A 24,378-nucleotide genomic window follows, 5' to 3' on the forward strand; every position below is an offset into this window, starting at 1 on the left:
AGTGACCGGAAGTAGCTGGCTGTGGAGGAGCCGGGCTCGGCGGCGGCTGCTGACGAGAAACAGAAACAGAAACAAACCCCCGAGAGCAGCAGCGGCGACAGCGACAGCGACAGCGACACGAAGATGGGGAAAGGCAGCGGCGCCTTCGAGAGGCTTCTCGGTGAGAGGAGGGGGCGGCCGCGGCGATGGCGACGATAATCTTCGGCCTTCTTTGTGTTTCACTGCCGACGTTTCACAAACAGAAGCCGGAGGCTGCGGCCTGGAGCTCGGGGCCTGGGGCTCTCGGGCCTGGGGCCTGGAGCTGGGAGCTCGGGCCGGGGCCTTGACCCTGGACATGGAGCTCGGGGCCTGGAGCTGGGAGCTCGGGCCTGGGGCCTGGAGCTGGGAGCTCGGGCCTGGGGCCTGGAGCTGGGGGCCTGGGGCTCTCGGGCCTGGAGCTGGGAGCTCGGGCCTGGGGCCTTGACCCTGGACATGGAGCTCGGGCCTGGGGCCTGGAGCTGGGAGCTCGGGCCTGGACATGGAGCTCGGGGCCTGGGGCTCTCGGGCCTGGACATGGAGCTCGGGCCTGGAGCTGGGAGCTCGGGCCTGGGGTCTTGACCCTGGACATGGAGCTCGGGCCTGGAGCTGGGAGCTCGGGCCTGGACATGGAGCTCGGGGCCTGGGGCTCTCGGGCCTGGACATGGAGCTCGGGCCTGGACATGGAGCTCGGGGCCTGGGGCTCTCGGGCCTGGACATGGAGCTCGGGCCTGGGGCCTGGAGCTGGGAGCTCGGTAAAAACAATAACTGCAGATGCTGAAAACCAAATACTGGATTAGTGGTGCTGGAAGAGCACAGCAGTTCAGGCAGCATTCAAGGAGCTTCGAAATCAACATTTCGGGCAAAAGCCCTTCATCAGGCTCACTGCCTTTATTCCTGATGAAGGGCTTTTGCCCGAAACGTCGATTTCGAAGCTCCTTGGATGCTGTCTGAACTGCTGTGCTCTTCCAGCACCACTAATCCAGAAGCTGGGAGCTCGGGCCTGGAGCTGGGAGCTTTCCTGATGCCTTTTCCTTGGAGGGGAAGCGGCTGCTGGAGCACCCTTCTCCCGGATTGTGTTTCCTGTCAGATTCCCAAAGGGGTGTTTGTGGCGGAGGCTGGTACAATTACAACATTTAAATGGCATCTGGATGGGTATATAAATAGGAAGGGTTTGGAGGGATATGGGCCGGGTGCTGGCAGGTGGGACTAGGTTGGGTTGGGATATCTGGTCAGCATAGACTGAAGGATCTGTTTCTATGCTGTACTTCTCTATGGCTCTCATGAGTTTCAGGGTTTGGGATAATAGGAGCTGGTTCAAGCTCCTCCTGTAGAGATCACTCCCACAGAGCCATCCTGTTGACAGTCACAGCTACATCCCTCTGTCATGGTCATGGTCAGTCCATGAAGGACTGGGTACATTTTAACCTGAAGTGGATGATAGGTATGAAAATCACGGGACTCGGGTACGCAGGGAATATTGGTGAGGATGGTGTTGGAATCTCACTCTGAGCTTTGCACAGAGCTCTGATGAAAGAAGCAAAAATGAGAATCAGTTTGGCAGACTCTGGACTGAAGAGACACGTTGGCATCCTGAGTCTAGATCTTTACATGGAAATTTGATCTTGTTGATAAAGGGGAGCAAAAACTTTGGAGAGGACAGTGAGTGACTATCAGGAATGTTCCTGTAATATGGATATTAGGAATGGGAAGTGCTGTCCAGTTATGGGCAGATTAACTATGTTTTTAATCATAGGGTGTTGGGGATTTGAAGTCACTGCTTGGAAAGTTGGTTGAGGCATGAATTCTTGTAGTATTTTAAAACTCCTTTGATATATGCTTGAAGCATCATAGTTTACAGACTATAAGCTGGGAAATAAAGTTAGGTTGGACATCTCTTTAGTTAAACTGACACATAATGAACCAAACAGAATACGTTTGGTTGTTGATTTGATGTTTCAACACAGCATATGTATTGAACATACAGCTATGTTATGGTTCATCCCTGGAGCAGGTATGACTTACCCCCAAACCTCATTCAGAGGCAAGAATACTACTACAATGGCACTAGAGCCCTGTGTGGAGCATACAAATTGATTTCTATTGACAGTTTACAATATCTGATCCCTGTGTTAATCTGCTTTCACTTTCCCACGTCTGTTAATGAGAGATGCTGTTTTTGTTTAATGATTAAGGAAGCATGTATCACTTTCATCATCAATGACCTGTATGAATTGTCATTTCAAGAATTATTAGGGCTTAGTGCATCAAGACCATTCAGAGTCAGTACACATGCTACCTGATAGATTATGGGTAATCTTTGTAGAAAATTGACTTCTGTTTCTTGAGGTTTAGGGAGCCAGTAGGTGATTTAATGGTGGATTTGTTTGGATTTTGAAAGAAATTATTAGAAACCTTGTTGTAGTTGTGAAGGAGTTCTTTTAAAAGATTTTTTTCATGGCATTTGGATATCGGTGTCACTTGTCCATCCCCAATTAAACTAAATTGTGGCCATGTCACAAAAGACAGTTATTGGAGTCAACCACATTATTTTGGATCAAGTGTATTGTGCTGAGGTAAGAATGACAGATTCTCCAGTAAATGTGGAGGATTTATCATGGAAAATAAGGGAATGGCAGAGGAAACAAACAGAAATTTTGCAAATGACCCCAAAAATAATTGTAAATTTGTAAGTGAAAGGAATGGAGGCAGACAAAACAATTATAATTACCAGGGAAATGCTGCTGGTAACATTATTAGAACTAAAAGCTGACTAGTCTCCAGCTCCTGACAGACTTCATTCTGGATTTTAAAACGCGTGGATGCTAAAATAGTAGATGTATTGGTTTTAACTTTCCACACTTCTCTGGATCCTGGAAAAATCTCTTCATATGGAAACATAGTAAATATAGTAAAGGAGGCAGATCAAAAATACAGGTCAGTTAGCCTAAGTCTGCCATGGGGAAATATTGGAATTTATTACTAAGGACGTTTTCAGTGGAGCACGTAGAAAATCAATGCAATTGGGCATTGTTGTCATTTTTTTGTGAATGTATTGGAGTTTAGTGGCAAGCAACTGGATAAAGGGAAGCTAGTAGATCTGTCATACATAAATTTCCGAAAGGCACTTGATAAATGCCACACCAAAAGTTAATATGTTACCTAGGGTGTAAGGTGTAACATATCACCATGGATAGAAAGTCGGTTAGCTAATGGGTACTAATCACCATAAATGGGTCATTTTCAGTTTGGCAAGAGTTGTGTGCAAAAGGGATCAGTGTTGGATCATCAACGTTTTATAATTTATATCAGTGACTGGGTAAAGGGACGAATGTTTGTTAAATTGTTATCGTAAGGACAGACTGACGGGCAGAGGGGGTGGAGTGGCCTTGTTGGTAAGGGAGGATATTCAGTCCCTTGCGCGGGGGGACCTAGAGTCAGGGGATGTAGAGTCAGTGTGGATAGAGCTTCGAAACACTAAGTGTAAAAAGACCCTCATGGGAGTCATCTGCAGGCCCCCAAACAGTAGTCTGGATGTCGGATGTAAGTTGAATCAGGAGCTGAAATTGGCTTGTCGCAAAGATGTTACTACAGTTGTTATGGGGAATTTTAACATGCAGGTAGACTGGGAGAATCAGGATGGTATCGGGCCTCAAGAAAGAGACTTTGTGGAGTGCCTCAGAGATGGATTTTTAGAGCAGCTGGTGCTGGAGCCGACGAGGGATAAGGCGATTCTGGATCTGGTATTGTGTAACGAACCAGAATTGGTCAGTGACCTCGAAGTGAAGGAGCCATTGGGAAGTAGTGACCATAATACAATAAGCTTCAATCTGCAATTTGAGAGGGAGTGGGTACAATCGGAAGTGACAATATTTCAGTTTTGCTACATTTGTACTGACTGTTGATGAGGAGAACTGTACAGATTTGGTCTCCTGATTGAAGAAACAGTGTAAATGCATTGAAGCAGTTCAGAGAAGGTTCACTTCGGTTGGGGTTGGAGTTGGCTTATAAAGAAAGGTTGGACATGCTGGTCTCATGCCGTTTGAGTTTAAAAGAATGAGAGGTGATCTCATAGATCAGGAGATCTAGTTGGATTGCAGAATTGGGCAGAGAAATGGCAGATGGAGTTTAATCCGGACAAGTGTGAGGTGATTCAGGTGCAAATTGTACAATAAATGGCAGAACCCTTAGAGCATTGACATACAGAGGGATCTGGATGCACAGATCCCTGAAAGTGGCAGCATGGGTGGATAAGGTGGGCAAGAAAGAATACAGTACACTTGCCTCAATCGGCTGGGGCTTTGAATATAAAAGTTGGCAAACATTATGTCACACCTGTACAAAACTTTAGTTAGGCCACATTTGGAATATTGCATGCAGTTCTGAGTGTCACATTACCACAAAGGCATGGATGCTTTGGAGACTGTGCTGAGAATGTTTATCAGGATGTTGCCTGGCCTGGAGGGTTTTAGTTATGAGGAGAGGTTGGATAAACTCGGATTATTTTCAGCGGAAAGACAGAGGCTGAGGGGCAACCTGATAGAAGTCTACAAAAATTGAGGCATAGATCAGGTGGATAGTCGGAGGCTGTTCCCCAGGGTGGGAAAGGTCAACTACAAGAGGGACATTGGATCATTTTGAGGGAAGCTTGATTTGTGCTGACAAGCAAGTAAAAATGATTTGGGGTGGGTGGGAACATGAAATAGAAGGCACAACCAGATCTTGGTCTTATTGAAAGACACAACAGGATCGGGGCCAAAGAGCCCGAGTTCATGTTCATGTTTCCTCCCTTAATGGACATTAGTGAACAAGATTTTTTTTGAGACAGTTGCTAGTTTTGTGGCCACCTTTACTGAGCCTAGCTTTCAATTCCAGGTTTTAATAACTGAATATAAATCCCATCATCTGCTGTGATGGAATTTCTACTCATTGCTGGGAAATTTTACTGCAGTGCCACTGCCTTCCCCAACACAAACATGGGATAACTTTGGAGTTAGAATCAGGCCATTCAAGATAGAAATTAGGAAGCGCATATTTGTGTAGGAAATAAGGAATTGTGTTATTCTATCTCCACAGAAAGCCCAATAAATAACTTTAAATCTTGGATCGATAACTTATCCCAGAGAAAGGTTATGGTACCATGAGCGAAGGATCGATTTAACATGTTGATCAGCTGTGATCTTGTTGAGTTGAGGAACAGGAATGAAGGCCTGAAAGGCCTTTTCTTAATTTGTTGATGGAATGTGGATATGAGCCAGCATTTGTTGATCATCTCTTCATTGCCCTTGAGAGCAGTGGTGATTAGCTGCTGCTTTGTGTAGGCGCACCCGCAGTGCTGTTAGGGAAGGAGTTTCAGGATTTTGACCCAGCAACAGTGAAAGAACGGTAATATAATTGCAAACCATTCTGTGAGTTTTGTTCTGGACTCTGTAGTAAACTGCATGGTGAACTAGAACCTTTGTAATGTTTACACCAATGATTACATGTTTGTATCAATAATAAAGCAAATTCTTACCATCGGAGATCATGCTTCAATGAAACTGTCTTTGACAGAAGTCCATGTTTAACTAGAATCCATAGGCATTTACCTTTTTTAATCTGTCTCACTTCCCCAACCACTTATCTGATTCATACAGTGCATTTGTTGTTGTGGTAACTGGCTTTGACTGTGCTTGTGATTCCCTGTAATGGAAAAATATTCAGGACAGATTGGAGATCAGCCCAATCTTGTTGGAAAGTGGAGTAAAAGGTGGAAGCTGAATGATCTCCTGTTGCTGTGGATTTATCGCTGTTATCGCGAATGATCTTTCCATTCTGTCAAATTGTAGGCTTTGTGTCAGGAGCCTCTGTTCAATGTGTCTGCTCCACATGATCCCTTGTTTTGGAGTTTTATTTTAAATGAAACTCTGCTGTGTATTCAGTCAGATGGAAAGCTAATCTGCTGTTGATTCTCCCTTTAATCAGGTGCTGTTAGGTCCTCTCTGGCTAACGTGTGGCTGAGATTGACAAGAAATTAATGGTTAGATCCCCTGACCAGACTCCTGCAAGGAACATTAACCAGCAAGTTGAAGTAACATTGTCTCCACTTGAAAAGCAAGATGGAGTACAAACAGCCAAACTCAATTATGATTTTATTTGGAACGGTTGTTTGGAAACGGTTGTTTGTTCATGAAGCTATGCAACCGCGCCGCTTTTAACAAAGATACTGAAACATGGCCCACTGTCCTTCGGCAAAGTTACCCAATCTCAGCCTTCATAAGGACTTCTTTTTAAAATCAATTGCAGTGAACCTGAATACAATTGACATTGTAGCCTTCCAAATAAAAGCCAAACTTTTATGATTTGGAAATACCGGTGTTGGACTGGGGTGTACAAAGTTAAAAATTTTAAACTATTAACTTTTATGATTAACTTTAAAGAGTCATAGTATTCATTATTTGATGCAAGTAACTAAAGCAGTATCAATTTATATTTATCAATGTGAATTGTGTTTAGATTTTGATTTAAGTTTATTTCCTCCCTTTTTACTTGCTCAGTTAGCTCTAATTCCAAAAGAAGGATTTATAATGTTTTGGTTAATCACAGAGAGATTAATGATGAGGCCTTGATGGTGACTTCACTAAATCTGTAATCCAGAACCCAAGCTAATGTTCTGGAAGAGCAAGTTTGAATTTCACCAAGACTTTTGGTGAAATTTGAATTCAGTAAAGAAAAGACTAGTCCAATGGCAATCATTGTCAATTGTTATGAAACCTATGTCATAGAGTCATAGAGAAGTACAGCATGGAAACAGACCCTTCGGTCTAACCCATCTATGCCGACCAGATATCCCAACCCAAACTAGTCCCACCTGCCAGCACCCGGCCCATATCCCTCCAAACCCTTCCTATTCATATACCCATCCAAATGCCTCTTAAATGTTGCAATTGTACCAGCCTCCACCACATCCGCTGGCAGCTCATTCCATACACATACCACCCTCTGTGTGAAAAAGTTGCCCCTTAGGTCTCTTTTATATCTTTCCCCTGTCACCCTAAAGCTGTGCCCTCTAGTTCTGGACTCCCCAACCCCAGGGAAAAGACTTTGTCTATTTATCCTATCCATGCCCCTCATAATTTTGTAAACCTCTCTAAGGTCACCCTCAGCCTCCGACACTCCAAGGAAAACAGCCCCAGCCTGTTCAGCCTCTCCCTGTAGCTCAGATACTCCAACCTTGTAATCTTTTTATATCCTTGTGAATCTTTTCTGAACCCTTTCAAGTTTCACAACATCTTTCCGACAGGAAGGAGACCAGAATTGCATATAATATTCCAACAGTGGCCTCACCAATGTCCTGTACAGCCACAACGTGACCTCCCAACTCCTGTACTCCATACTCTGACCAATAAAGGAAAGCATACCAAACACCCTCTTCACTATCCTATCTACCTGCAACTCCACTTTCAAGGAGCTATGAACCTGCACACCAAGGTCTCTTTGTTCAGCAACACTCCCTAGGACCTTACCATTAAGTGTATAAGTCCTGCTAAGATTTGCTTTCCCAAAATGCAGCACCTCGCATTTATCTGAATTAAACTCCATCTGCCACTTCTCAGCCCATTGGCTCATCTGGTCAAGATCCTGTTGTAATCTGAGGTGACCCTCTTCACTGTCAACTACACCTCCAATTTTGGTATCATCTGCAAACTTATTAACGGTACCTCTTATGTTCGCATCCAAATCGTTTATGTAAATGACAAAAAGTAGAGGACCCAGCACCGATCCTTGTGGCACTTCTTTAGGAAATTTCCGTTCTTACCTGGTCTGATATATACGTGACTCCATATTCACAGCAACATACACTGTTCAGTCCAGCTGAGTTTGATTCCTAATGCCTGACCTCTGGACAATTGGTGATGGGCATAATTGCCAGCCAGCAGTACCTATATCCTGTAAATGACCTTGATCTTTTTTTTAGAAAAGGGCATTTTACTTGTGTTTTGCATCCTGTAATTGGGCGAACAGAAACAGGGCGTTGATGCACAGAAATGAAAATATATAAGACATTCTAATCCCTTTCTTCAGAAGAGTAACCAACCCTTCTTTCTGAGAAAGACATCTCATTGATTCTTGCTGCCACAGCATGCTAATTGTCTCCCAGATGTCATCTAGTAGATAGAGGGGAACCAGTAGATGTGTTGTATTTGGACTTCCAGAAGGTGTTCGACAATGTACCTCACAAAAGTCATGAGATAAAAGCTCATGGTCTTGGAGGTAGTATATTAGCACCAAGAATTGGTCATGGCCAGGAGCCAGCAAGTGGGAATAAGGGGTTAGTTTTCCACAAGGATCAGTGTTGGGACCTCACACTGCTTACAATGTAAATTTAATGACTCTGGAATAAAGTCAATAGATGGAAAGGCAGATTATGACAGGGATGCAAACAGTTTACAGAGATATTATTAGATTACATAAGGCAAAAAATTGGCAAATGGACTATAATTTTGGATCGTGCAAAGTTGTACATTTTGGAAGGGAGAACTAGAAAACAGGTTGTTATTTAAATGGAGAAGAACTGCAGAAAGCTGCAACACAAAAGGACATGTGCATGAAACATCAAAAGCTAGCACACAGGTACAGCAGGAATCAGGAAGGCCAATGGAAGGTTGACCCTTATTTCAAGGCAGTTGGAGTATAAGAGTAGGGAAGTCTTACTGCACCTGTACAAGATGCTGGTGAGACCACATCTGGAATACTGTCAGTAGCTTTGGTTCCCTTATGTAAAATATATCACTTCATTGGAGGCAGCTCACAGCAGGTTCCCTCGGTTGATCCCTGGTAGAGAGGGACTGGCCTGCACGCAAAGGTTAAACAGGTTGGGACTCTACTCTCTGAATTTTAGGAGAATGAGAGGTAGTCTCATTGAAACATGGGGATTCTTAAGGGGCCTAACAGGGTAAATGCTGAGAGGGAAGGCCGAGGACCGGAGGGCATCGTGTCAGATTAAAGGGGGTGCCAATGTAAGACTGAGATGAGGAATTTGCTCTGAGGGTTCAGAGCCTTTGGAACTCCATCCTACAGAGAGCTGTGGGGCAGAATTCTTGTGCATGTTTAAAGCTGAGGTAGACTCTTGATCAGACAGGGAATCAAAGGTTATGGAGAAAAGCCAGGAGAGTAGAAGTGAGGAATGTCAGATCAGCCATGATCCTATTGGATGGCAGAGAGGGTCAAGAGGCCAAATGGCCTTCTCCCGTTTCTATTTCTTATGGCCTTAACTGTGACTCATGAGAGAGGTCTATGGTACAATGTTGCAAGCAGAGTGCTAAGAATATCTGTTTATCCTTCTGTGTTTAATTTGCTTCTTTCTCTCCCTAAACAGACAAAGCAACCAGCCAATTACTACTTGAAACTGATTGGGAATCCATCTTGCAGATCTGTGACCTGATTCGACAGGGAGATGCCCAGTAAGTGTTTTTGGAAGACGGGTGTGATCAACGCTTTTCATTTTTGTCGAAAAAATTGGTGTTTTTGCTTGGACAGTGAGTAGAGTGTCCTTGTGTGTTTGTAGTGTCTCCTGAAGAAGATTCTTTGCTCATGCACTTGTCAATTCTTGAATGCCCTATTATTTGAGGTACTCGCTTTCCTGGGAGAAGGTGTCTTCAAATACACTTTGATATTTGCAGATTAACAGAAGAGTAAAAAATGGGAGCAGGATCGCACATTCAGCCCATGAGCCTACTTCACAATTGGATAAGATCATGGCTTATGCTGGTATTCTTACTCTGTTCTGTAGATCCTTGATTCCTACAATTCACAGATCTCAGCCTTGAACACATTGACCAAACAAGCATCTGTGACCTGTCTGGCTGGTGATTCACAACCATTTGAAGATGACCCCTTGCCCCAAGACTATCTACCCTGGACCATTGCTAATATCACTTCAGTTTGTCCTTCTCTACCCTGTATCAAGGTGCACTTCCAAATATTGGTCCTACTCTTCACTGTTGCAAACACTGAGAGTCGGAAGGTGACAAAGTTTACCACATAATGGAAGAAGGGAGGGTAGGACAAGCCAGGTAACGACTCCTGCTGGATTGTGGGATCTGTATGCTAGAGCTCAATTGGAAATTGGCACGATTGTGTGGAATTGTGTTAGCCTGAGATGACAAATGTAGCACGATCAAAGTATCTTCAGGAGGTTCCTGACTGGGATTCATAGAAGGCATTATCAATCACAGCAATATGTGGACAGCTCCCGTGGCATGGTCAAGAAACCAGATGAATAGGAAACTTGGTTAGGACGACCTGGCAGAGTAAGGGGGATAAAAGCAGTCCCAGTGAGAGGAACCTAGCTGCTCATTGGTCTGGCTTCTGTTTCTGGTACGTACCAACTGACACTTTGACTCTGTATGAATAAGAAGTGACAGCTTGTTTCTTGTACTTGAAGTGTTTTGGAAGATTTGAAATGAAATTCAATACAAATACAGGCTTCTTTTTTCTTTCTCGAATTCTCTCTTGTTAGAGATGGTCATTGCGTGACGTTTATTTGATTTGACTGTTAGTTATCACTTCTCAGCCCAAGCCTGGGCATTGACCACATAGTTCTGCATTTGAACTTGGACTGCTTTAGTACCTGAACATTATGCAATCGTCAGCAACATCTCCACTTCTGACCTTTATGATGTAGGGAAGGTCATTGATGAAGCAGCTGAAGATGGTTGGACCCAGGGCAATACCTTGAGGAGCTCCTGGAGTTTCCTTACCCCCCCCCAATTCCCATTGAGTAAAGCTTTGCTAAGGTTTCTTGATGTCCTACTCAATCAAATGCTGCATTTATGCCAAGACCAGTTACTCTCCTTATTTCTGGGATTCACCTCTTTTGTCTATGTTTGGATCAAAACTGTAAAGAAGTTTAGACAAGAGTAACCATTGAGGAGCCCAGAGTGAGTATTAGAGAGCAGTTGTGGTGCTGAGTAAGAACTACTCAGTAGTACCATTAATGCCACCTTCCAGTACTTTGCTGATTGAGTGTAGACTGGTCGGATGGATTGGGCTTTCCTTGTTTATTTTTATAGACAGGCATTCTTGGACAGTTTCCACATTGTTCCAGTACTGTAGTCGAACAGCTTGGGTTTGGGTGTGGCTAATTCTGGAGCACACGTCTTCAGTGTTATTAAAGTGGAGTAATGCTGTTGAGGTGATTTGAGATGCTGGTCTGATCAGACTTGGGAGGTTTCTTTTCAGTTTTGGCTGCTCTCTGTTGGTCCTGGAGGGAGCTCATTACAGATATCAGAAGTTCAGTCATTTTACTGTTATGAGTAATCATATAAACTTGAAATTAGATGTTTATAATTCAGAACAATAGATGTAGTCAGTTTTAGTCTTGCAAACATAAACTTAATCTGTGATAGATTGTTTCAGTGGACTGTGAAAATGAGCATTGCTTCCGGATAAAGTTGAGGCATTTAAAGAGGATGTAGATAATAAATCAAGAAGTAAGAATATATGTAGAGATAAGTGAATTAGGGATATTTACAAAACAGCACAGATATGGCAAATAATGTAAAGTATTATTGTGGTCGACTCCTTGTTCCTGTCAAAACCTGGTCAGGTGTGTTTTAGATATCTGATTAGTGAGTATCCACTTTTGTTAACCCCCTCCAAGGGCACTCTTTAGTGTCTGGTCTCAGCTGAAGAGCCTAGTTTGAAAACCCTCCTGCCAGGATTTAAATAAATATCAAATCTTGAGTATGTGCAATCAGATTTACGTTGACTAACATAATGTGAAATTTGCTTAAATTAGAAATCCTATCTTTTAAAAACAAAACCCCTCTCTTTTTTTTCATCCTCTTTCTGTAGTTTTCTAATCTACAGTGTGTAAAACAGCAAGACCATGATGCATTCTGCAACATTTTAAGAAAAAATTGGAATTGAAATGGAAAAGAAAGCATACTGAATGTCAGTCAGTGACTATATGCATTAGTCATGGCTACAACTCCCCGCTGCTGAAACCATGTTGTTTACTAGCTGTGAGAGATCTCTAAAACGGCCTCCAGAGAAGAGTGGAGCTGCAGCATTCCACGCTGGCTGGTGGTTTTGTTTCAGAGTAAATGTGAAAGGGGGGGAATGTTTGAGGGAGAGATCCAAAACAATGATGTGCACCTTTAACATAGTCAAATTCCCTAAGTTGTTTCACATGAATGTCATTGGTGCAGTTTGCCACTCAGTCATAGAGTCCTAAAGCATGGAAACAGACCCTTCAGTCTAACTAGTCACGCTGACCATGCTTCTAAACTAAACTGGTCCCACCTGTCTGCATTTGGTCCATCTCCCTCCAAACCTTTCCTATTCATGTACTTATCCAAATGTCTTTTAAACCTTGTAATTGTACCTGCATCCACCACTTCCTCTGGTAATTCATTCCACACGTGAACCACACTCTGTTTAAAAAAAAAAGCTGCCTCTCGTGTAATTTTTAAAATCTTTCTCCTCTGACTTTAAAAGTATGCCCCCTAGGTTTGAACTCCTCCATCTTTGGGAAAAGACCTTTGCTATGTTGGGATGGGTGGGGGAGTTTTTGAGGATCATTTTGTCGGAGAGAGAGGGGAAGGAATTTCCAGAACATGGAGCTCAGACAACAAAAGATCTGGTTTCTGTTGGTTGAGTGAGTGCTGCAATTAAGGATATATAGGCAAGACAAGAGTTTTCATTAAAAAAACAAATCCAGGTTCTCCTAGTGTGAGTGTTTTAAATTTTAAAGAGTGATTCATTACACTGCCTTGCAGTGAGTTAGAAGCTAGAGTAGTTGATGCAGTGCTCACACTGCCATCACTTACTGAGAAAGTGGTCGGAGGGGAATCTCTGAACAATCCATTGATGCTTTCTGCCACCTCTCTCTCGAGTTGATGGCTGACTACGATGTTGGTTCGCAGCATTGGGACACGACACTCTCCCATAGCATGAGAAACAAACAAACAATTTAGGTTATTCCCTGATTGTTTTCCTGCATCTCTCAGAGCCTGGATCCCAGTGAAGTTAGCTTACGAACTGGAGCTAATTCACTGACCCACCCTGTTTTGAGGACTGACTCCAGATGGAGGTGATTCTTCACCTTACCCCCCACTCCCACAGGTACGCATGATGATATGACTCATGATCTGATCAAAGAAGCAATTACAATCTTTTAACTGAAGATTTTGTCTTTCTGCATAGGGCTAAATACGCAATTGGTGCCATTAAGAAGAAGCTGAATGATAAAAATCCCCATGTAGTTCTTTATACTCTCGAGGTGAGTGTTTCCCAATACAGTGATCATGGGGTCAAAATGGAAAGTGTGGTAACCTGCTCCTCCTCCTCGGAGTAGATAAGGGTTTGTGTTTTAATAAAAACAATTCTTAAAAGTCAGCGCAACTCAGCAGGGCCAGCAGCATGTGGTGAGACTGAGTTAATGTTTCAAATCCAATATGATTTTTCCTTGTGAAGTGCTTCAGTTGGATTGTGATGTAAGATGCGAGATTTATCTATATTTTTAATATTTACTTTAGAGTTTGGATTTGAGCTTGTGAGCATCTGGGTTTTGTCCTGTTCTGGAGGAGTTAATGATTAACTTGCATTTCTGGAACAAAATTTCTTTATAAAATGCTGAGAGTTTATGAAGGTTTCTGAGAATTCATTTGCATTGTGAGAGATTGGGGGAATCAAATAAACAGTGTATTACATTGGGCATTCAGATGGAAGACTTTGGAATTTTTTGAGGGGCTTAGGGATTGCAGGTTGAAAACAAAGCTTTGGTTTCATTTTGGCAGATTTTATGGAAGTTTTGCCTACAGCTGGATATGTACAACGTTACTCCTGGTGAAAGGAGATCGTTCAGCATTGTTAACTGGGTTACTTCCAGTATAGGCAATTTAGTTGGAGACTTCCTGACCAGAATTATTGCAACTATGAAGGTGTTATTTGATGCTGTGACAGTCTAAGCAGAGTTATATGAACACTCAAGGAATGGGCTGTCAGACTTTCAAGGTGGGGAATTGAAGCCACAGTAAAGTTTAATCCCTGTAGATCTGAATAAGAGGGAATTTTGTCTGGTCTGAGAACTGTAAAGGATTCTGTGGGGATTAATGGGATTGTATTTTACTATTGTTTTAAAATCTGTAAACTTCTGTTATATGTAAATAGTTTGGTTTATATTATTTTATCTTTGTTTCTTCTGAGTAATGAACTTCTGTTTTACTGTTCAACTGTTTCTGCAGCATTGGGTTAGTTTCAGTGCGGTACTGCCATGTTAAAAACCAAAAAACAAAGTTTACCATCTGTCAAACCTGATTTCAGCCTGCAATCTGACTTGTCCAGTAAACAGCTGGGGTCAAAACAGGGTTCCACCCAAAAGTCATTTGGACTTAAAATATTAACTCCGTTTCTGTTTCCACCGAGGCTGCCAAACCTGCTGAGATTCTTTAGTCCCTTTTGATTTCTGATTTCCAGCAGCTGCAATATGTTTGCCTTTGTACAGCATCGAGCTGCTTCGTTCAACTCTTTGAAATATGGGGGGGAGTGGGTGCTGAGCCTGTTGAATGTGGTGCCTGTTGTGCCTGTTGTGCATGTGTGTTGTATACTGAATTGCTATAGCATCCTGGTAGATAGGACTAGTAGTACCCTGTAATCCCACACTGCTAAAGCAATGCAGTTGCAATGAAAGCTGCTGCTTATACCACCTTTACAGCTGCCAGGTTAAACTCTGTTGGAGTGAACTGAGAGAGAAATGATGCTACTGATTAAGTAAACACAGTGAAATGGTGTTGTTCAGATGGGAGGAACTGAGATGTGCAATTTATTGAAGTAGTTTACACAACTGAACATAGAATCAATAGGAGCTATTAACTGGAGAGCAATCTGTTGTCATCAACTGCTAATACTGCTGTATGTGAACAGTCAAATTATCCTGGATTTAATTCCTGACACTCTGGAATCTGTGTAGGCTAGTTCACGTTATATAACACAGTTATGTCATGCTGGAATCTTTTTCCAAGGGTTTAGTTATTATCAGGTTTATTGACATGCGTGTGCTGAGAGTTTTACGCCCAGATACTCATTTTGAAGCATGGAGTCCTGAACAATTCACAGTGGGCATTGAGAAAGATGGGGCTGTCAAATATAAATTGGGGTGTTTTTGAGATGCTAGAAGCTCTTTTTGTACTGGACAACAATTTTTTAAAAAGTTAGTTCCTGCTTTTGTTACGAAGGTTTTGATGGATTCGTGATGTGGAGTAAGCTTTCTGCCAGCCCTGATGACCAAGCAGCATGTTTTGTGGGGATGTGTCCCCTGGGAATAGAGGATGACAAAATGTAATTTGAAAGACAATTTGACACATGTGCATTAGTCTTCCAATGGGGAGAGAAGAGCTTTGGTGTGTTTAAGGAAAATATTCTCAGCAGGTAGCTTGAGGCTGTGGCAGAAAGCATTACATAGTGGTTTGCAACACCTCTAAAAACCTTTGCAGTTATGTTTTTCCTACTTCACTTTCGGTTGGTTACAACCTTGATGAAATAGTATTATGAGTATTTCGTGTCTGTCTTTACAAAGATGAGGCATGATGCAGGTTTTCAAATTAGGGAGGTGTGTTATGAAATAATAGATAAATAATAGTATAATGGAAGTTCTGGAACAATTAACCTCTTTTTAAAAGTAAGTATAACACCTGGGACAGTTGAATTGTACCCTACGCTGTTCAAGGAAGCCAAGGAGGAAGTAATAATGTTTTGAGGATTAGTCTCTAATCCTCAGTAAATACCAGAGATTTGGAGGTTTGAGAATGTCGTACCATTATTCAAAAAGGCTGCAAGGGAAAGGGATTGGCCAAACCATAATCAGTCTGACCCCGGTAATGGGTAAATTACTGGAATCATTCATAAAAATCCTACAGTGTGGAAACAGGCCCTTAACCCCAACAAGTCCACACTGACCCTCCGAAGAGTAACCCACCCAGACCCTTTCCCCTACATTTACTCCTGACTGCTGCACCTAATGGGCAATTTAGCATGGCCAATTCACCTCACCTGCATATCTTTGGACTGTGGGAGGAAACCCATGGGGAGAATGTGCAAACTCCAGACAGACAGTCGCCCAAGGCTGGAATCAAACCTGGGTCCCTGGCACTGTGAGGCAGCAGTGCTAACCACTGACCCACCATGCCACCCTAGAGACAGAAAATTAGCTGTTACCTGGAAAGGCCCAGATTACTCCAAGATCACTCCAGTGTGGTTTTGTGAAGGAAGGGTTGTGTCTTACTAATTGAATTCAGTATTGTTAAGGAAGTAACAGAATATTGATGGCAATACTATCAGTGTTGTCTACGTCGATTTTAGTCCAATATTTAACAAGGTCCCATATGTAAGCCTGTTAAGAAAAATTCAAACCCATAGAATACAGAGGAATGAACTGAGTTGGTTCTTAGTGACTGGAAACAGAGGAAGAGCAGACCAATGTTTTTGCAAACAGAGAGTGCTGTCTGGTGCTGTTCCAGGTTTCTGTTTGGTTCCTTGTTGTTTGTGATCTCTCTATATAGATATTATATAGTGTGGACCGCACAATTTGGGAAATTTGTAGACAATACAAAAGTTGGTGGAGTAGTTGACAAAGAAGATGATAAGTCAACTGTAGGAAGGTGTCAGTTGTTTGAGTGGGTGGAAAAGTGGATAATGGAATTTAGTTTGGAGAAGTGCAAGGTTATGCATTTGAGGAGGGCAAACAAAGTAAGGGAATGCACAATCACCTGGAGGATATCGAGAGGAGGCAAACAAATGAGAGACCCGGACATGCATATCCACTGGTCCTTGATGTTAGCAGAACAGGTAGATAAAATGCCTCAGAAGGGATTTCCGATGTTATCCGTCATTGGTGAGATCTTGAATACCAAAAGCAGAGATCTAATGATAGAACTTTATAAGATGCTACTTAGGCCACAACTAAAGTTTTGTGTCCCATTGTGGTCACCCATTGCAGGAAGAATGTCATTGGTGTAGAAGAGTATAGAGGAGGTTCACAAGAATGTTGCCGGGGCTTGATAACTGCACCGAGAAGGAAAGACGATCAAGACTAGGGTTGTTTTCCTTAGAACGGCAGAGGCTGAGGATGCGATAAAACCAAAGTGCTGGAGAAACTCAGCATGCCTGGCTGCATCTATGGCATAAAACAGCTAACATTTCAAGGCCAATATGACTGTTCTTCAAGGTTGTTCTTTCTCAAAGAAGCGTCATATTAGACTCAATGCTGACACTGCTTCTGTCTCCACAATTTAGTTATCTTGGGTCAATACTTGACCTGTAGGTGCTGTGGACAATTTACGGCAATATAATTTTATAGTTTCGATGGTTTCCTTTTGTGAGGTGGTTTTGGGGCTTTACCAGGTCTGAATGATCAATTTGTTGAACTGAAACACTATTTTCACGTTGGTTGCTTACACCCTAATTTCTCCTTCAGGTTTTGGAATCCGTGGTGAAGAATTGTGGCCAGACTGTTCACGATGAGGTTGCTAATAAACAAACAATGGAGGAACTCAAAGAGCTGTTCAAGGTAACTTGTGGAACAGTGCCACCAGTTCTGGATCTGACTCTGCTCTGTGTTGGAGGTCAGGGCTTCCTTTCCCAGCATTTCAGCTGAGAGTGTGCCCTGTCCAGTATAGCTGGACTATGCAGGAGCAGGTCTCAGTCTGTGTTGACATGGACAGGGTAGCAGTGATTCCTAGGTTGATGAGGGATAGCTGTGCTAGGTTTTCTGCTGCTCATGCTGTGTAAATGCAATTACTAAATCGCTGTTCCTTGTGAAATTCACTGAGTGTGAGTGTGTTCCCAGAGGAGCAACTGGCTCTTGCCGGAAGATATCAGAGGCAGAGCAGAACTCGGAGAATTAGAATTGCAGGTTCTGGGATTTAGATGTTTCAATAAGAACAGAGAAGATGGAAAAAGAGGGGGGAGGTGTGGTATTGTTAGCCAAGGACAATATTACAGTCATAGAAAGGACACTTGAGGATTTGTCTACTGAAGTAATATGGGCTGAGGGTTAGAAACAGGAAAGGAGAGGTCACCCTGTTGGGAGTTTTCTATAGGCCTCCGAATAGTTCCAGAGATGAAGAGGAAAGGATAGCAAAGATGATTCTGGATAGAAGTGAGACTAACAGGGTAGTTGTTATGGGGGCCTTTAACTTTCCAAATAATGACTGGAAATACTATAATTCACGTACTTTAGGTGGGTCAGTTTTTGTATGCAGGAGGGCTTCCTGTCACAGTATGTAGACATGCCAACAAGTGGCGATTGGATTTGGATCTACCAAACATTGGATTTGGTACTAGGTAATGAACCCAGCCAAGTATTAGATTTGGAGGTAGGTGAGCACTTTGGTGATAGTGACCACAGTTCGGTTATATTTACTTTATTGATGGAAAGGATTAGGCATATGTTGCAGGACAAGTGTTATAGCTGAGGGAAAGGCAATTATGATGCGATTAGGCAAGATTTAGGATGGGGAAGAAAACTGCAGGGGTGGGCCCAGTAGAACTGTGTAGCTTATTCAAGGAACAGCTACTGCATGTTCTTGATAAGTATGTATCTGTCAGGCAGGAAGGAAGTGGTTGAGTGAGGGTACCGTGGTTTACTAAAGAAGTTGAATTTCTTGTCAAGAGGAAGAAGGAAGCTTATGTTAGGATAAGGCGCGAAGGCTCAGGTAGGGTGCTTGAGAGTTACAAGCTAGCCAGGAAGGACCTAAAGAGAACTAAGAAAAGCCAGGAGGGGACATGATAAGTCATTGGTTTTCTACAGGTATATCAGGAATCAAAGAATGATTAGGGTAAGATTAGGGCCAATCAAGGATGTAGTGGAACGTTGTGCATGGAGTATGAGGAGATAGGAAAAGCACTAAATGAATATTTTTTATTGGTATTCATACTGGAAAAAGACAATGTTGTCAAGGAGAACACTGAAGTACAAGCTACTAGACTGGACTGGATTGAGGTTCACAAGGAGGAGGTGTTAGCAATTCTGGTAAGCGTGAAATTCGATAAGTACCCTGGGCTGGATGGGATTTATCCCAGGATTCTCTGGGAAGCCAGGGAGTAGATTGCAGAAACTTTGGCTTTGATCTTTCTGTCATTATTGTCTAGAGGAATAGAACCAGGAGACTGGAGGATAGCAAATGTTGTTCCCTTGTTCAAGAGGGGAGTAGAGACAACCCTGGTAATTACAGGCCAGTGAACCTTCCTTCAGTTGTGGGTAAAGTGTTGGAAGGGGTTATGAGAGAGGATTTATAATAATTTAGGAAGGATTTAAGGGATAGTCAACATGGCTTTGTGAAGAATAGGTCGTGCCTCACAAACTTTATTGAGTTCGTTAAGAAGGTAACCAAACAGGTGGAGGAGGGTAAAGCCATTGATGTGGTGTGTGTGGGTTTCAGTAAGCTATTCGATAAGGTTCCCCACGGGAGGCTATTGCACAAAATATGGAGGCATGGGATTGAGGGTGATTTAATGGTTTGGATCAGAAATTGGCTAGCTGAAAGAAGACAGAGGGTGGTGGTTGATGGGAAATGTTCATCCTGGAGTTCTGTTACTAGTGGTGTACTGCAAGGATTTGTTTTGGGGCCACTGCTGTTTGTCATTTTTATAAATGACCTGGATGAGGGCGTAGAAGGATGGGTTAGTAAATTTGCGGATGACACTAAGTTTGGTGAAGTTGTGGATAGTGCCGAAGGATGTTGCAAGTTACAGAGGGACATAGATAAGCTGCAAAGCTGGGCTTAGAGGTGGCAAAGTATGAGGTGATTCACTTTGGAAGGAGTAACAGGAATAGAGTACTGGGCTAATGGTAAGATTCTTGGCAGCGTAGATGAGCAGAGAGATGTCTGTGATCATGTACATAGCTCCCTGAAAGTTGCCACCCAGGTTGATAGGTTGTGAAGAAGGCAGACAGTGTGTTAGCTTTTATTTTGTGGAGGGAAATGTTTTTCGGAACCAGGAGATCATGTTGCAGCTCTACAAAACTCTGGTGCGGCTGCACTTGGAGTATTGCATACAGTTCTGGTCACCGCACAACAGGAAGGATGTGGAAACTTTGGAAAGGGTTCAGAGGAGATTTACTAGGATGTTGCCTGGTGTGGAGGGAAGGTCTTATGAGGAAAAGCTGAGGGACTTGAGGCTGTTTTTGTTAGAGAGCAGAAGATTGAGAGGTGACTTAATAGAGACATATAATATAACCAGAGGGTTAGATAGGGTGGGCAGTGAGAGCCTTTTTCCTCGGATGGTGATGGCTCGCATGAGCGGACACTGCTTTAAACTGAGGGGTAATAGATTAAGGTCAGTTGTCAGAGGTAGTTTCTTTACTCTGAGAGTAGTGGGGGCATGGAACGCCCTGCTGCAATGGTAGTAGACTTGCCAACTTTAAGGGCATTTAAATGGTCATTGGATAAACACCGGTGAAAATGAAATAGTGTAGGATAGATGGGCTTCAGATTGATTCCACAGGACGGCACAACATAGAGGGCCGAAGGACCTGTACTGCGCTCCAATGTTCTATGTTCTAGACAGCAAGTATCTAAAGCCTTTGGGAGACATGGGAAAACATGCTGTGCAATGGGAGCACTAGCCAAAACTGTAAGGAACTGTAATACCATTCTAAACAGCAAATAATGAAAATACAGTGCCCATCATTTTAAATAACTCAGCCATATTATAACGAAGTAAGGTGGAAAAATCTCCTGGGAAACCATTTGGTGCTTACTGTTTTCAGTGCAATGATTTGTTTCCTCTTCCCATTTGCTTCCCTTTCTTTCTCCTTTCAATTTCTTTGTTTCCTATTTATAAATTCTATTTGCAAATTGCTTTCAGGTTTAAACACGAGTGGATTAATATCCCATTCCAAGTCTTTTGACTGTCATATCCCACTGAGGTAACAATCATTAAATTGTTCTGATGGTAGGGTCACCAATCTGAAACCTTAACCCTGTTCCTCTGAGCTGCTGGGTCTTTCCAGTATTTTCTTTTCTTATGTCAGGTCTCCAGTGTGTGCAATATTTCTTTTTTTGGATCATTATACTGTGGCTGTCTGTTTCTGGGATGAAAATATCACAATGATCCTGCCTCCTATAAAGGCAGACAATCTTTTTTACAGTGCTTTAACCCTGGTCCGGTAATTCATAGAAATGCTATGTTGGAAATCCCCGAGTACTATTGGAATCCACTGAGCTTGACTTCATGATGAGTCCATTTTTTTTTAAAATACATAAACTTCCTTTCTGCCATTTAATCTGAAGCATTTTTCGCCTGGAAATGATCCCAGAGAATTGACAAGGAGACTCCTGTCTCCCAATAGCATTTGGGCAACATCTACTTCCTGATGACTCGATGTATCTTGTGATTGTAAAGTTCCACCCTGTTTTAGAGAGATCAGCTGATTGAAGGTTGAATTTGCTGACACAGCTCAAACTGCAGGTAAGACTGAGGTGAAAAAACTTTGCAGTGTAACAAAATGACATGAGTTCCAAACTTTTGGGCTGTATGTGAATCTTATGGATGTGAAATTATCTGCCTTTCTCATGAATAACTTTGTACTCAAGTTAACTTCCTCCTGATAGGGGTAAAGGCCAAGTAGCTCTGAGCAGTGGCATAGGCTGCAGTTCGAGTGAATTGACCAAATTACCCCTCGGTTGAAGATGGTTAGCTGTTTTCTTTACACAATCCAACATCCATGTGGATTGTATCAATCACAGAACCACAAAATCTGGAACCTTTAATTTTTCTGACCCATCTGCCTTGTGGAACATTGAGAAATCTATGTAGATACTTTCCAATTGACCGAGGTTATTACACACCTCTGAAGCAGGATCATATCCCCATCAATACCTCCTCAATCCCCCTTATAACTTTCTCAACCTCCGTTAAGTTAACAAGACTTGAACTTATCTTAACAAAACCATACTGACCATCCCTGATTAATTATTAATTATGTCTGGTGTTTTGTTGGTGCCTTTGTTTTCTGAATGGTTATCTTACAGGGGCAGAATTCTCTGCCCTACTGGTTGTGTTGCTGTTTCAGTCAGTCAGTTCTTGCTTCACAGAAACAGGTAGAGACGAATGTTCGGACCAAGATCTTGCAGCTGATCCAGGCTTGGGCTCAGGCCTTCCGCAACGAACCCAAGTACAAAGTGGTACAGGACACCTATCAAATCATGAAGGTTGAAGGTAAGAAAGTCTCAATGGCAGTTTGTGGCATCTGTGAATTAACCAACAATTGACCAGCGTTTGCAGAACTCTTCAGCCAAGAGGGCTGAGTGGGTAGTCCCTCCTGGCCTCCTCCTGTGGTCCCTGGCATTACAGATACCAGTCTTCAGCCAGTTTGATTCCCTCTGTGATATCAAGAAACAGTTGGAGTCACTGGATCCTGCAAAGGCTACGGGTCCTGACAACATTCTGGCAATAGGACCGAGGTCATGTGCTCCAGAACCTGCTGTTGCTCTAGCCAAACTGTTCCAGTACAGTTGCAACACTGCCAGCTATCCGGCAATGTGGAAAATTGTCCAGGAATGTCCTGTACGCACACAGCACCGCAAATTCAATCCAGTCAGTTACTGCTCCATCACACTGCTCTCAATCTTCATAAAGTGACAGAAGGTATCATCAACAATGCTATCAAGCAGCACCTGCTGAGCAAGAACCTGCACAGTGTGGGGTTCTGCCAGGGCCACTCAGCTCCTTACCTCATTGCAGCCTTATTTCAAGCATTGAGAAAAGAGCTGAATTCCAGAGGGGAGAGTGACAGTGCTTGCCATTAGGCTGCATTCAACAAAGTGTGGCATCAAGGAGCCCGAACAAAACTGCAATCTGTGGGTGATGGGTGCAAACTCTCCGCGGTTTTGAATCATATCTGACACGTAGGAAGATGGTTGTGGTTGTTGGAGGTCTGTCATCTCATCTCCAGTACATCTCTGCAGGTGTTCCTCAGGGTAGTGTCCTAGGCCCAACCAATGACCTTCTCCCCCCCCCCCCCCCCCATCATAAGGTCAGAGGTGAAGAAAAGAAGCTCTTTTTCTCAATGCTTGAACCAAGGCTGTAATGAGGTCAGGAACTGAGTGGCCCTGGCAGAACCCACACTGGGGCATCACTGAGCAGGTTATTGCTGAGCAGGTGCTGCTTGATAGCAGTTAATGACACCTTCCATCACCTTATGAAGATTGCGAGCAGTCCGAAGGGGCAGTAACTGGCTGAATTGGATTTGTGGCTTTTTGTGTACAGGACGTTCCTGGCAATTTTCCACATTGCCGGATAAGTGGCAGGGTTGTAACTGTACTGGAACAGTTTGGCTATGGTGCTGATGATTGTGCAATGTTCAGCACCATTCACAACTCCTCAGATACTAAAGCAGCCCATGATCAAATGCAACAAGATCTGGACAATATCCCAGTAACGTGCATGCTGCATAAATGCCAGGTAGCGACCATCTCTGAAAACAGGCAATCTAATCATTGCTCCTTGACATCCAGTAGTGTTGCATCATTGAATCCCCCTACTGTCAACATCCTTGAGGTTACCATTGACCAGAAACTCACTTAGACTCACCATATAAACACAGTGGGTTCAAGAGCAGGTTAGAGGCTAGGGATACTGTATTGAGTAACCCGCTCCCTAACTCCCCAAAGCCTGGCCACCATTTACGAGGGCAAGTCAGGAGTGTGATGGGATGCAGGTATCTGTGGGTGTAGGACTGGAGGAAATGAGAGATGGGCCTGTCACCTTTTTGGAAACTAGAATGAGAATGTTACTATTAAAACTAGAGCTCCGAGAGCACAGGAGTGATGGGGGAATGGGACTTGGTGGGAGTTCAGTAACGAGCAGTATGGTTTTGGGTGACCCCCAGTTTGTGGATAATTGAATGTGGGAGACAAGTCAGGGCTGTGTGCGGATGGTGAAGTCTGCACCTGCCTAAGGCATGAATTAAGGTTTTTGTAGCAAGTTCCCAGCTGTTTACTCTGATGGGCTTAAAATGACTGAATACTTTGACTAAACATTTGCTGTTTTTACTCTTATTTGATGTATGCCATGAGAGTAATTGATATCCAATTTGTAATATCATATGCAGAGACTGGTGTGTACGCTTTACTTCCTGCTGACAGATTACTCTTTTTTTTTTAATGCCTAACCCAAGATTCAAGTTCCATGTGACATCTTGGATTTTTGTATGATGTGTGTTTGTTTTAAAAAGTTATTGCCTCCATGTAAAACCTTGCTTTTTCTTCCTTGTGTACCCATCAGGGAGGAACCCTACTCTTTCTTTTTACTCTTTCATGCCGTGCTATCATATCCTCGTGTCAAGTGTACCTTGTCTGTGTTACAATATTTTTG

At 43.0% G+C, this 24,378-nt stretch overlaps 1 protein-coding gene across 4 annotated transcripts in view; it reads left to right on the forward strand.

Moving 5' to 3' along the window:
• The first annotated feature begins 1 nt into the window (after position 1).
• Positions 2–24,378, forward strand: part of hgs (hepatocyte growth factor-regulated tyrosine kinase substrate) — a 50,538-nt gene continuing 26,161 nt past the window's right edge. For all 4 annotated transcript variants that reach the window (XM_072558792.1, XM_072558793.1, XM_072558794.1 and 1 more), the window contains exons 1-5: positions 2–160; positions 9,374–9,458; positions 13,207–13,282; positions 17,474–17,566; positions 22,098–22,221. In XM_072558792.1, the coding sequence (XP_072414893.1) occupies positions 124–160; positions 9,374–9,458; positions 13,207–13,282; positions 17,474–17,566; positions 22,098–22,221 (415 nt within the window). In that variant the 5' untranslated portion in view covers positions 2–123. The remainder of the gene's footprint in view (positions 161–9,373; positions 9,459–13,206; positions 13,283–17,473; positions 17,567–22,097; positions 22,222–24,378) is intronic.

Source organism: Chiloscyllium punctatum, chromosome 39 (genome assembly GCF_047496795.1).
Source record: "Chiloscyllium punctatum isolate Juve2018m chromosome 39, sChiPun1.3, whole genome shotgun sequence".
In the NCBI taxonomy this organism is placed as follows: Eukaryota; Metazoa; Chordata; class Chondrichthyes; order Orectolobiformes; family Hemiscylliidae; genus Chiloscyllium; species Chiloscyllium punctatum.